Source organism: Pyricularia pennisetigena, chromosome 5 (assembly GCF_004337985.1).
Source record: "Pyricularia pennisetigena strain Br36 chromosome 5, whole genome shotgun sequence".
Taxonomy (NCBI): domain Eukaryota; kingdom Fungi; phylum Ascomycota; class Sordariomycetes; order Magnaporthales; family Pyriculariaceae; genus Pyricularia; species Pyricularia pennisetigena.
Window position 1 is genome coordinate 2,305,372 of NC_043743.1, and position 14,196 is coordinate 2,319,567.

The 14,196-nt window shown below is 49.7% G+C and overlaps 2 protein-coding genes across 2 annotated transcripts; one reads left to right on the forward strand and one right to left on the reverse strand.

Annotated features, from left to right (window-relative positions):
* Nucleotides 1-1,074: 1,074 nt before the first annotated feature.
* PpBr36_08629 (uncharacterized protein) lies at nt 1,075-2,949 on the forward strand (the record flags this gene model as incomplete). Its single annotated transcript, XM_029895757.1, has 4 exons — nt 1,075-1,110; nt 1,188-1,221; nt 1,315-2,238; nt 2,375-2,949. 4 exons carry the CDS (start codon nt 1,075-1,077, stop codon nt 2,947-2,949), a joined length of 1,569 nt encoding a protein of 522 aa, XP_029747763.1.
* A 9,510-nt stretch (nt 2,950-12,459) lies between these two features.
* Nucleotides 12,460-13,816, reverse strand: PpBr36_08630 (uncharacterized protein; the record flags this gene model as incomplete). The annotated part of the gene is made up of 4 exons (XM_029895758.1): nt 12,460-13,083; nt 13,162-13,229; nt 13,297-13,527; nt 13,615-13,816. The coding sequence occupies 4 exons, from the start codon at nt 13,814-13,816 to the stop codon at nt 12,460-12,462; spliced, it is 1,125 nt and encodes a 374-aa protein (XP_029747704.1).
* Nucleotides 13,817-14,196: the final 380 nt, after the last annotated feature.

Sequence of the window (14,196 nt, forward strand, 5' to 3'; positions counted from 1 at the left end):
AATGCCCTGTAAGCATCGATTTCCGTCTGATTCTCTGATGCTGCAAGTGCATTGCAACCTTCAGGCGTTCTAGCCTTTGTTGGAAAAACCCTGTGAAGTTTATGGAGGAGATCCAGTTATGCTGCTGTAGCCCACATCGTATTTTACTATCAAACTCAGCCCATACCGTGTTCAACATTGTGAAGGGCTATTTTTTGTCATTTCCACAGGTAATTACCGCGGAAAGGCACCCCCGTCATTGGGCATGTGCCTCAGCTAGCCTGCACCCCGCGAACCTGACGGTCCCTGATAAGGTAGCTTGACCTAACTAACTCAGTCCAGGGTTTACAAGCACATAACCAACCCACCGACCCCGGTGGCGCCACTTAGTTCTAGCGCGGGATGCCTAGGGAGACTGGATCCAACGTGACAAGGATTGGCATAGCTTACATCGTATGCTATGTACATCGTTTGCTTGGTACTTGTAAACTCGATTCTGCTGATGCCGAACCCGGCGGCCGCGACGACTTCAGCCGTCGAACCAAGAATGGCAAAGCAAGGACCTAGCACTGGGGTTCCCCAGTCGGTGACACCCCCTTCGGGGAATTCAATTGTTGATTGGCACCTTGGCCCTGCTTTCCCGTCGTGGACTGCTTCTGCGGGCTTGTTACCTTTTTTTTTTTTTTTCCCTTTCTCCCACGCGCTAGGTCTGTCCGCTGCATACACTCCATGATTTGGGCCACTTATCTGCAATAAGTCATAGACTGAGACCAGCCAGACAGACAGGGGTTTTGCTTGTCCTTGTATTTGTAACCCCCATGCCTCCCCGGTCTGTCGCGTGAGTTGCGTCGAGCCACATATAAGTATATCGCGCATGCATCCTACCTTCAGTCACGTCTTTTCCCTATTTAGTCCTTGACCTGTCCGCTTCTCGACGTGGCGAGTTCCATCGGAGCCACATCCCAGTACTTTCGCAAGCCGATACTAGGGAAAAAAAAACGTCATCCGAACCTCAGCAATTGGCGTGCATACAATAGGCTTCTCCGGCCCAGCAGTCAGAGGCCTTTGCGCTCGACCTTTCTGCTCAAGTACAGCATGTCGTACTCGTGGATAGGGGCCCCGGCCCAATTCGTGAGCTTCCATCCTCTTCATGGTTCTGGTTATTTGGAATAAGCGTTTGAGTGACTGACTGAATTAATTCCGGGCAGAACGGCACCAATGCCGAGACAGGTGGTAACTCTGGTCAGTCTCGCGAACATCCCGTGGAAATCGCTTCCCGCATACATGTTATAACCTCGATCAACCTACTGACCAGCTAGTTGCCTGGGTCTTTAGCCACCGAAAATCTGAACCAATGGTACCAATCCGGAGACCAGGCCTTTATCCTGGTGTCTTCGTGTTTGGTCCTCATTATGATACCCGGAATCGCCTTCCTCTACTCCGGTTTGGCCAGGAGGAAGTCTGCTCTGTCGTTGATCTGGGTGGTCATGATGTCCTTTAGCGTGGTCATTTTCCAGTGGTACTTCTGGGGTTACTCACTCGCCTTTAGCACCACGACGACAAACGGTTTTATCGGCGACCTCAGCAAATTCGGCCTCATGAACACACTCGGAAAACCTTCACAAGGATCACCGCTTATCCCAGAGCTCCTCTACTCGTTCTACCAGATGCAATTCTGCGGCGTCACCGCAGCTCTGGTCATCGGAGCCACGGCTGAGCGCGGTCGTGTCGTCCCCGCCATGGTTTTCACATTCTTTTGGGCCACCATCGTCTACTGCCCCCTGGCCCATTGGGTCTGGAACGCCAACGGTTGGGCTTTCAAGTACGGCGTGCTCGATTACGCCGGCGGTGGCCCTGTCGAGATCGGTTCCGGAATGTCTGCGCTGGCCTATTCTTGGGCCCTTGGGCGCCGCAATGAAAAGATGATGTTGAACTTCCGCCCGCACAACATCTCGCTTATCACTCTTGGAACCATCCTCCTTTGGTTCGGCTGGTTGGGTTTCAACGGCGGCTCCGCATTTGGAGCTAACCTCCGCGCCGCCATGGCCTGCTGGAACACTTGCTTGACCGCCATGTTTGCTGCCATGACCTGGACGCTTCTCGACTTCCGTCTGGCCAAGAAGTGGTCCCTTGTCGGTTGGTGTTCGGGGACCATTTCCGGACTTGTTGCAGCGACACCGGCTTCCGGCTTCATTCCGCCGTGGGCTAGTATTGTGCTGGGTGTTGTGACTGGTGTCTGCTGCAACTTTGGCACAAAGGGTAAGCCGCCTTTCCTCCACTACACCGCCTTGTAAAACCCCGTGCATTGCGTGCACGTGCTGGGTTTCGCACTTGGAGCCTTTGAGCTAACTTGCATTGCTTTTTTTTTTTTTTTTTTTTTTTTTTTTTTTCTTAGTCAAATTCCTGCTCCGCATCGACGACTCCCTCGACGTGTTCGCTGAGCATTACATTGGTGGTGTTGTCGGCCTCTTTTTCAACGGCTTCTTCGCGGCTGATTACATCATTGGTCTCGACGGCGTCAACACAGGCGTCATTACGGGAGGTTTCCTGAACCAGAACTATAAGCAACTGTACATACAGATTGCTTTCATCGTCGCCGCTTCCGCGTACTCGTTTGTCGTCTCGGCGATCCTGGCCAAGCTTATCGACCTTATTCCTGGTCTTAAGCTCCGTGCTGACGAGAAGGCGGAACTACTCGGCATGGATGATGACCAACACGGAGAGTTCGCCTACGACTACGTCGAGGTCCGCCGAGACTACCTTGCCTGGACTCCTGCGGAGAAGGATCCCAAGGAGGACGGACATGCCGTCGTGCCACAACTGGGGATCGAGGGACACCAGACCATTCACGACAACATCATCAATGGTGTTGGTAGTGTGAGGCACACACCGGCAGTTCCCAATGATGCTCACACAGGACAGCAGCACGCCTCGGAGAAGCCCAAGTCGGTTGACCGTTCCTCTGAATAAATGGGGTGCCAGTAATGTTTGTTACTTCTTGTCTTTATTTACACAGATAAACCACTGTCGATGTTTTCTTATTCGTCCGAAGGGATAGATATGTTTTTCTTTTCCTTAAAAAGCTGGATCATACTGACTCAGTGGTCGTCTTCGTCTTCGTCATGATTACGTGGCGCTGTATTCTTGTTATTCCTTGGGGCAGAGTGTGATCCAGACGAGCTTTGGCAGTTGGTCGCTATCGCCAAGTCAACACACTCTCAAGTCCAAGCTGGTTTATGTGAGCACTATCCGGCGATTAGCGCTCAATTTTTTTTTCCCCCTTGTTGTTACTGTAATAATACCCAACTGAGAGATTAGCACTACCTCATGGTTCAAGTTTTGTACGAGTTGTATGCACGTATTTTCCCCATTGGACGAACAAGAGTAGTCCAGTTCAGTCAAGGCTGTTTGTGAGGTTCGAGATGAATCATTATACAAGGTCCATCCCCGGTGCTTCGAACGCAACCAGCCAACGGAGAGTTCAGAGCGATGGATGAGCTGAGTTGGTTTCAACACCCCTAGTTGTGCTTTACGCTTGCTCGGATAACAAGACACCGCCCGCGAGCAAGGATGAGCTTGGTTGACCATGGTCCAGCATCAAGGTTGCACACACGGGACAATCAGCTGAAATGGTTGATGGGACGAGGCTGTCGTGCCAGTCGACATACGCGGTCAGCTGCTAGTCTGTGCCAAAGTCAGCCTGCATATCTTGGCAGCAAGGCTCAAGCCGAACCCTCTTGATGAACCCATCCCATTCTCTTCCCGCGATTATTGGGAATTCTGGGATATCATGATCACCCCATAAACCAGTCAAGTCGCGCGCGGGGTGGTGTGCTAACATGTAGGGGCCATGCCCTGGGCGGATTGTCTCTTCTTCCAGGAAAGTCGTGTCCGATACTCGGCGATCATCAGGCTTCCGTGCCTGAGCAGATGAGAAGTCGGTTCGTGTCCCAATGGGCTGGGCGCTGCCCTACGCATATTGAATAGCACTGCCTCGTTGTCAGCCTGGCTCGGACCAGGCTCAAGGGGCTGTGTGTCCGCCGTGGCTGACGTGAGGACCGTCAAGGTAGAATCAGAGCAGTTCCTGGTATAGATACAGTAGCGGACACAACAGCGCAGAAAGCCTAGAGTAGCTTCTTCGACAACGTCCAGTCGTCGGGCGGGGGTGGCTTTGGGTTCGCAAATGCGGCAGTGAATGTTGCCAGGGCCATGTTCCAACTCGTGCGGCGTTTAGAAAGGGAACCAAGACAGGATTCTTTGAAGTGCGACCAACGTGCAGAGGCAGGAGGGCAAATACCTGGATGCTTCAGTCAAGCACTGGGTTTCTTCCTCATGCTCCAGTCTCGCAACGACGTTTCCCATGACGACATGGGGTCTGATCTATCGGTATGTCCAGCGTCTTGGAGTATTGACCGAGCAGCATTCCACCTCGGCCATAAGCACGCTGCATGTCATATGTGGGTTGGGTAAGGATTTGTCCTCCATATCGGCCGATCGACTATCTTTTAAAGGGTGAATATACTGAGCAGCCCCCATACAAGCCCGGCTGCCTTTGGGACCAGCTGCGCGAGGACAAAGATGAGCAAACTATCGAGATGCTCAAGGAGAACCTGCAAAGAAGCCGACGAGTGCTAAGCAAGGACCTCATCCGGACATCCTTATATGATTGTGCTCCCCAGGCGCAGAAGCCTTTTTGTAATATGATTATAGCTTGTGAGGCAGGCAAAACTTGTCTGTCCGAGCGTGTACTGGGAATATAATGTTTGAGCGCGTGCTGTAGCGATGTCACGACATGACCGGGGTCGCTGGCTTTACAATAAATCATCAAACGAGCCGTCCGGCAGAGTCACGGAGGTTCTTGTCCCGGACAAAATGTGACTGATCAGAAACACAAAGACCACGTCAGCCCGATAGTCGCAGCTAAGTAGTGGTAACGACCATCTTGGTCATTCGCTACAGGGGACGTTGGGATCTGCACCATGACAACACGTTGGCAGATATCATGCCCCTGGCTCAACGATATTTCTCATCAACATTTGATTCAACGCTTTCAGTGCGCGACGTAGCATTACATCAAATTACAATGGGTTGCTGATTCATATTGCAATACATCACCCTTGCTCCGCCGCCCAAGCAGAGTCAGACAGCGACGTTTACGATGAGAGACTTGTCAGCGCGTGGGGGGAGAATTCGGACAAGAATGGTCTTTTCACAGGATCCAAGCGTTTGGAGCTTCGAATCCTAGGTCTGGATGGTTCTTGTCGTCTTGAAACCAACTCAAGCAGAGCGTCGATACATGTAACTATGCAGTTATCATACCGTCAGGGAACCCGATGCATTCCTGGTTCGGGGGCTCAGGGGGAACTGCACAATTGACCGAGTTGAGGACCGCGGACCTAGGAGAATGTTCTGGTTGACGAAGCTCCTGGACGCTGTTCACTCTCTACGAAGCCTGCAAGTCACGATATAGTCAAAGACGTAAGATGGGGGGAAATACTATGGCTTCGGCGAATTGACTGGGAGTACACAAATTTTCACGGACCAAAGAAACTCAGCGAAAGGGGTCAACGACTGACTTTGACCAGACCCGGGAGCCTCGCTCTATATTTCCATAGTGTCTACTGGGGAATTATAGGCTTTGATTGTTTAATTGTTTGCTCTTTTCAGCAATCATTGAGATTGAAGTGATATATCGGCCATGGTCGTAGTGGTGGTGGTAGTAGTAGCAGTAGTAGTAGCTTTCCACCTGGATGACATCAACGTCATGCATAGCCAGCGGTGCAGTGACCGCCACAAACACAAACGTAGGCCGGCAGTAATCAAGTCTCTTCTATATCCGTCAGCACAGCAAATCCGTCCCTTCCGAGAGGGAAAGTCTGCCGATTACGGCGCGGGCCAGATAAAACTATAANAAAGAGAACCTTCCGCGCTAATCTTGCACAGGAAGTTACGATATCGGAATGGAATTTCAGGTGTCGCGACGGAAGACTCGCTCGTATGCAAAGACCATGCAGCCGCCCGGCCGGAGCCGCTCTTCGCTCCCCCAAGAACGTCCCGAGGGGTTACACGGCGTCAACACAGCCTGTTTTTTTCTTCTTCTTCTTCTTCTTCTTCTTTCGGTTCTCGCATAGGCAGAATCACAACGACGCTGTCTGGATCTTGGCTAAATGCTCGCCCCAAGGCAGGGTCTGAGGTCTGAACGGGTTCAAAATACACACCCAACATAAAAAGCCTGAGATATGGGCTCTTCTGGATCAGTAAGCCAGACCCACCTCGACCAAATAAATGAATACACCAATACAACTGAAAAAAAAAAAAAAAAATGAATTTAAGAGATACCCTACAGATTTATAATATAGCAATCAGCTCAAGCGGGTTCCCCCCCTCTTTCCCCTTCGCAAACGGCAGAGGCGGAGCTTTTGCTCCCGCCAAAAGCGCTCAAGGCTCGAGGATTCTCGGCACGGGCGGCTCACCCCACCTTCCCTTCTCGCGTCCCATTGCCGTTCCAATTTCTCCTGCGCGCCGGCCGCAAGCTGCCGCTGTGTGGTGTGGATGGGCGGGCAAATCACGGATCAATTGTCCGGGGCTTGCCACGCTTCTTCAAAGAAATGAGTTGTCTGCAACCACCCGGACAAGTTCACCCGAGTCGGATTTTTTGCTCCCCCCCCCCTTCCTGCCCTCCCGCCTATTGAGCACCATGCTTTGCAAAAATGAAGCACAGGAAAACGTTGCCTCCGCTTGTGGCTTTTCGAATGCAGTAGCGAGGAGATAATGTTTGGCCCAACAGGGTGTATCATATGGCAGAAGGCAGCTCAAATGCATCTCATCACAGCTGGAATGTTAGATTTATCCCTGACAAACAAAACAAAACAAAACTTACCAATGACGTTGGAGGGGAGGTCGGAGACGCATTCGGAGAAGCAAAACCTTTGGTAGCGGTAAAGCTCCCATATGAGAAGTGACGATATTAGAGACTACTTTTGCATGTTCCAAAGACCTTTTTTCCCCCCCCCCAAAGTGCAAGACGGCGGGAGCCAAGACCGGCACCGATATGTCAACAGCTTAAAAAGAGGGACTTACAGGGGGCCAGGCCTCGTTCGTATATCGCCTCGCTGTTCTCCCCCCTGAAAGCCCTACAAAAAAAAAAAAGTTTCCCGGGACCGACTTCGGGACCGGGGCCACAAGGAGAAAACCAAAGAGTGATTCCCCGTACGGAGATTGCAGACCCCAATCGGAAATACGATCATCATCAAGAGTGGGCTTTCTCGAAATAAGGGGCAGACGGTGACTGGCTACGGTAGGCACCCTCACCACCAGCCATGGTTTTCTTCTTTTCTTTTTTTTCTCCCATTAACACGCTCGTATATTGACATTGTTTTTGACATGGTAGCAACCAACCAGAGTATGGCCACCTACGGTGCGCCAGATGCGCTGCAACGTCGGCAGTATTCGCTGTCCGTATCGTTCAGTATATTCAAGGACTCTTGGTTTGTGGCAAATCGGAGATCAGGCCTCGATTCATTTGCCAAAGACACAGCCACGATGACGAAAGAGTCGAGAACAACAGATATCTATTCTCGTGGGGTCACCCTGCGGCTTCCTTCGACGAGGAGGAGACGCAAAAGAAAATTCACAGGGGTTGCCTATCAACATCCAATGGGATTTATGACCGCTTGCGTATTTCGCACAAGAGTGTGTTGACAAGGGGAGTATTGAACCATGTCACAGCCCCGGCCTAAAAAAAAAAAACCCGCCCCCTTTTCACCCAGGGGAAAAAAATATGCATAAGGCAAGTGCCCGTACCCTCCCTGGCCGATCCCCTTGTCTAAGTTAATTGGACAAAAAGGGTAGGGACAGGTGGTTTAAAAAGAATTCTGATGGCAGGATGCTGTGATACGTGACACGGAACCTTCCTAGAAGCAAAGAGTTGGCACCTGCCAAAAAGAATTAAAAAAAAAAAAAAAAAAAAAAAAAAAAGAGTTGAACATGTGAGGTAGCATTTTGTTGAGGAAAGGTAATTAGGACAGCTCGTCAATCATCACTCGTCCCTCTTCCTGCGCGCCTCCTTGCGCCTGCATCACGCTGGCTCAAAACGACGCCGTCATCAAAGCACCTCGGCGTGACATGTGGAGCGCAATGTCTGCAGTATGCTGCATCAGTCATTTCGAAGCGAAATTTGATGTCTCTGGGCTGTATAAGTCTGTCGCGAGAATGTCAAAAAAAAAAAAAAAAAAAGAAAGAAAGAAAAGAAAAAAAAGGAAAAAGTTTTTCAGTGGTTATCTTGTACAACTCGAGCAGCGGGAAACATTCATCGGGCCGCAAAATGTACACCATCACAAAGCCCAACGTACACAAATCCACCCCCAACTAATAATAGTAAAAAAAAAAAAAAAGAAAAAGGGCTGCATTTATGGCCACATGGATACTGTCCACATGCGTCGCATCATCAAACCAAACATGACGTTTGCGCGGGGATCTACAGCACAGTCGGGGTAGGTGGGACGGTGTCATTCGGGGAGGAGAAACGGCTCACTTCGAGAGCGGCTGCTTTGCTCCGGATACTTGGGTAATGTTTTCTTGCTCCCCGCGCCTGACTGCATTTCTTGGAGAGCCGAAGGGGGACGAGGGATAAAAATCCGAACAAGAGACCTGCAAGCCGGCATGAGCTGTAGGAAAACCCCCAATCACGATGCGCACCATGGCAGGAGGTAGACAATGCTGGGAAGCACTGCATGTCTTGAGAGGACCTGGCTATCGCACGTTGTTGAGCATAGTTTGAAGCTATGTTGATAAAGGCTAGAAGATGGTGGTTTTTCCTGACGGAGATATGATGGAGCGCGCTTGCCTTGAACTCACTTGTTCAGGTCCTATCTATAGCCGCCGATAAGGATGATGAGAAGAAGAAATTGATCCGGTAAAGCTTCCGGCGGGACAATGCCGTCCGGCGTCCCGGCTGGGGCTCGGCAACGGGGAATCAATCTATAGTCCATGATTTATACCACACAAGAAAGCGGTGGGCACTAGATGCATATTCCGTACTAGATTAGCACTAGATTCGTAGTTTCAGAGGCCAAGTGAACAAGGCATGCGTGATTGTAGGGGGCCGGTTTCGGATTCACCAGTCCCTGTTCAAGGAAGGCGCATATCTGGGCAGTGTATGCGAGAGCTCGCAATGGGCCAGAACCAAGACCTTGCGAGTATCATATGAAAATATTGGCGACAGGGTGTGTTTACGGGCGACGATGGCAGGACGCACACGAGGCGCATGTCCCAGGCCGCAGTGGTAACGGTGTCTGGATGTGGAAATCCGGACGGGCGGTATGCCTGCCATACCCAAAACAAAGACCCTGCGCGTATCGATGGCCTAGTCTCGTGGATGGGGATTTGTGTATTGATATCTCTCCCAGCTGTAGCCAAAAAAAGCGGCACAATCTTCACAGCACATGCGCCGCATGCGGCAAAGAAAACCCGCAGCGTGTGATTGGCATGCGGCCTGTCCTGTGCTGTGGTATGGCCCACAAGGATCACGACGCTTCGTGATCCGGCATATGCGTCGTCATAGCTAGGGCGGGGGTCACTGCAACCCCGACGGTTGACCTCTTTTTTTGTTGTCGAATTTTTTTTTTTTTGTCCTTCTTGTCTGCTTATTTCAGCCGTCATTGTTTTTTTTTTTTTTTTTTTTTTTTTTTTTTTTTTTTTTTTTTTTTTTTTTTTTTTTTTTTTTTTTTTTTTTTTTTTTTTTTTTTTTTTACCTTTGCTCAATCTAGCAGTAGGCGACATGAGAGGATCAGCAGTTTATCTCGAGATTTAACAGAGATCGCCGATTCGGTCTACCCGACATGGATTTCTTTTGGTTTTCTTTTATACAGCCCAATTAATCAAGAATTAAACGCCTCAATACATCCAGTCGAAAGTCATGTAAGGTTAGTTTCCGTGGCTCGGCCCGGCATGTCGCTTACTTCTTGGTATCGAAATCGATTTTATAAGCCTTGTTTCAACCTTCCCCGCCCATCTATTTTCGGCATCTGCCATCTTGAGATGCGCTGATTTGCGTTTCTACTTTTCGTTTTCTTTCCTTCCTCCACAGCTCATCACCAAGAAGGTGGACACCAGTACAAGACGGGGCTGTCCGCGCCGCACATGTATGCGTATGTGGCTGCGGTACGTCTTGTAAGCGGATAGGGTGATTAATATTCATTTAATAACAAGAAAAGAAAAAGAGATGCGACTGGCTATTTGCGGGATGCAACTCTGCATCCAGCAAGTGGAAATCGATTCCCCAAACGTCGCTGAGTTAGTTGCTTTGATGCATGCTGACTTGGCGGTTTTTCTCTCTGCCGTTGATCCGTAATCCGTAGACCCCACTCACTCTTGTTCCCCATCTACAATCGACGGTCATTAATACCGACTTTTCTGCATTTTTAGTTACCCGGCCAACATACAGCCCAATCTTCAATTACCGGCCACGCGTTCAATTTACATGCAATAACAAAACCGAGAATACGTATCAATATATTAGAACTTCTTTTTTTTTTTTTTTTTTTTTTTTTTTTTTTGCAACTGCTTTCAAACTTAATATATTACCCATTCGCATTAATAACATAGTCTCAGGGCTCATCCCCTGAAGCCTAGAGCTCCATAATTGAACCACGTGGAACGTGGCTCAAATGCGGCTTTGCAATGTACCTGTGGGTGCATCCAAAGAACGCTTAGAACGAGCGCGATCTTTTTGGCCAGTTTGATTGGCCGAAAAGCCATATGGCTGGAAGGTACATAGAGCGCTCGGTCCCCTGCGGCAGCCCCTGCGACAGCAGGGGTCTAGTCTGGAGCACTGAGACTAGCCCCTGTCGAGTCTCAACCGCTGGGTAGATGGATACCTTTGCTGAAAAGGCTGCGCAAAAACCGGGGCAAATCACGATGATAAAAGAAATGAGGGGAAAAGCAAAGACGAAAGATGAAAGTAAAAGAAAATAAGAATCCAAGAATAATCATGGAAGCCCAAGAGAAGCATGGGCTTATATGCCCTATTGGGTATGTCATTCGATGACTGGGCAGCAAGTCAAGGATTGTCCAAAATCGGGTGTATTGCGAGCGCAGGAAAAAAACAAAAATAAAAATAAAAACAAAAATAAAAAAAAACCCATCACTATAGGTTTCTTGGTTTTCAGCCGCACCTGCGGGCAGGGCCCATTATATGAGTCGTGTGGTCGATCTAAACAGAGCAAAGCAACAAACGCGCAAAATATTCCGCCGTTTTGCATTTTGCATACCTTGGTATCGAAGTAGTACTACAGTTACTGTGCGTAGTAGCATGTACCATACTCTGGGTAAACCCCCCACCACCTACTTACAACTCTGTCAATGGTCGAATATGGATGCTTTTACGTCGGTTCCGGTTAATCGCAGCGGTATTGGCAATGCTTCTTTGTTCAACAGACGAGGTCGTTTCGTAAAAGCTGAGCGACTATGAAGCCGGGCGTGGCTAACCGTTTAGGGACATTCATAGCTCCTCAACCGGGTTATCGGAACATACTGAGCGGCAGGTAAATTTACTCAAATCTAGACAAGTTGCTTTTCTTTTTCACCAGTTTCTCTAGTCCCCTTTTCCACATTGTCTTCCTTTTCCCTTCACTCACTCCGGCTGGCTGCATGACCCTTGTCATAAACCCGCCGATTTACGGATAGTAGATATTGCGACCCAACCACAGCGGAGAAATCAGGTAGACTACATACACCCAAAGCAAAAGAAAACAATTCTACGAAGAAGAAGAAAAACAGCTGGATTCCATTGGACAACTAGGAAGCCCCGCTGCACACGTTGGCTGTGCTGTGCACCATGGTACGGTACTTGGCAACATGGTCCCACAAACAAATACAAATCGTACCAAAGCTTCGCAATCGGTGTGACTTAATTGTGGAGCACCCGAGACGGGTTAGGTGTTTTTGTGCTTTGTGTGGTAGAGAGGCATACAGAGTAGATACACACATGCACATGCACACCATATTTTCCAAGTTTATTCTAATCGTTACATTTCATTTTTTGCTCTTGCTAAGCCATTGAGAGACATTTTAACATATGCTAAAGGTAAAACCATAAGAAAATCGTGAGCACAGGGGTATAGGTATGTACTGCCAACAGACTCCGTTCCCATTCCCCACCGTTCGTTACCAGAAAAAAAAAAAAGATTGCTTTTGTGAGCGGTACAAAATCCCAAGAAGCCGCTGCAGATAACATTACCGCAAAAGGAAAATCCCGGACTTTTACTCCTCTCCCCAATGTCCTAGCCGTAGCGTGTGCATACTTCAGCCGGGGGCGGCATGGGAGAAGTACATACACATGAAACACGGCAGGCTGACAAAGAAATCTCTTCCAATCATCCTAGCAGGATGTCGTAGGTATTGGCACAAGGTAGAATGCACCTCAAGCCCAAAAGCGAATGTCAGTGGCCAAGCGCGCGCGTCGCAAATGGCTTTCGGGTTCTAGTTGGGGTTCTTTCTCAGGGGGAAGTACAGCTCCGACTTGGGCTCGAGGTTCCAAGACTCTCCGCGGCGCACGTCAATCGAAAAGGCGTCGTCCCACGCATACTTGAGATCCTTGGGAATGACCCAACCACGACGGGAGTCGCGGCAGCGAACCCGGACGAGGTGACGACGTCCAAACTCCGCCTCGGTAGCATTGTTGGTGAAAGCATCCCGGCGATGCAGAACGGCCATGTTGTTGATGAAGTGAATATCGCCGGGTTGAGTCTTGATGCGCAGCTCGACTCGGTGAGCAATCTCCTCGACAAGATCGAGTGCCTTGAGCTGCTCATCCGTCGGGAGTGGCAGTTTTTGGTCGCGAGGGTGGGCCTCGCTACCAATCAGAGGGGTGCGGCCAAAGTTGACGATAAGTCTTCCCTCATGATAGAAAATGGCAGGGCGGCGCTCAACCTTGGGAATCGAGAAGGTGAATGGCGATGCCAAAGCGCCAATCAGTTCCGGGTGCTCTGTTGCTAGGAGGTTATAAATGGCGTATGCGGAAGCGATGACGCTGCTGCCACCTTGGGCAGCCTGGCCCCGAGTCAGCCATCCAATCACGTCTCCGTCCTCGTCAGTGTGGAACGTCTAATACAATTTCATTGTTAGTCACGACAAGGTTTGCGAGCCTGTTGATCTGATGAAGAAAACCTGGTTGCTTCATACAATGGCTTTGTTCGAGTGGCGGTGGTGGTTCGCAGCCATCTTGTTTGTCTGGTCCTGAATAACGTGCACTGCATCAAGAATGGTCAGTATGGTTGGTACTTGAGTATGAGAGGGACGAAAACAACGAGGGCTCACCCAGCATGTTTCCCTTGGCATCTTGACGGCCGCGTTGATCGGCAACGTAAGACTGCAAACCCAGGAAGATGAGAGTCAAGTCTTCGACTGAGTATTTCTGGACATCCAGGCCGCGGAGGAGGGCAAAACCTCTGCCCTCGTAGATCTCGGCCGAGACTCCATCGAGGATATTACCGAGGGTCTTGAGCGGGAATGTGTCTCGGGTGACTTGGCTTCCCTTGAGATCCAGAGCTGTATCGGCAAGCATTGGTTAGTAACGCTAAAATCGACTCGCCGATGTGCTTCCATGATGACATAGAATGCTGGGGTTCAACTAACACTTAAAGTGCTTGACGGCATCCTCGATCTCGGCAATGTCAGCGTCTGTGAGTTGACAGGTATAGCTCTCGGCGTTCTTGTAGTCGGCACCGATCCATGCAAGGCTGCTGTCCAAGACAGCAGGGAAGCCTGCCGGAAGCTGTCCCTGCTCAGAGGCGGCAGACGACAGGGGATGGGGAATGGTAGTCTGAACTGAGGCCATTTTGTGTCTTCTGTGTGTCTGTATGGTGATGATCAAGAAATAGTCTGACGAGAGCAGAATCAGGTGGGCAGAGAAAGTCGTCAGAAATCTGAATTTGTGTTGAACGAGAGGAGAATTATATGTCTGGTTCTAGCAGAGAGACGCGGAAAGAGTTGCTAGCAACGATTTGTTGAAGGTGGTAAAGAAAAAAAAGAATTGGCGATGGGAATGGACTGAGTTGAGTTTTGATGTGTTCTTGTCTTGAAGAAAACCAGGAGAGCCTTCAAGAGCAGCGAGACGCATGAGCTTTTATGTCCTGGACACCAATTCTGATCAAGCCAGGTATGCCATCTGACTGGTGGTCGAGACAAATAGCAAGAGGAAGGTCTGTCCGTCAACAC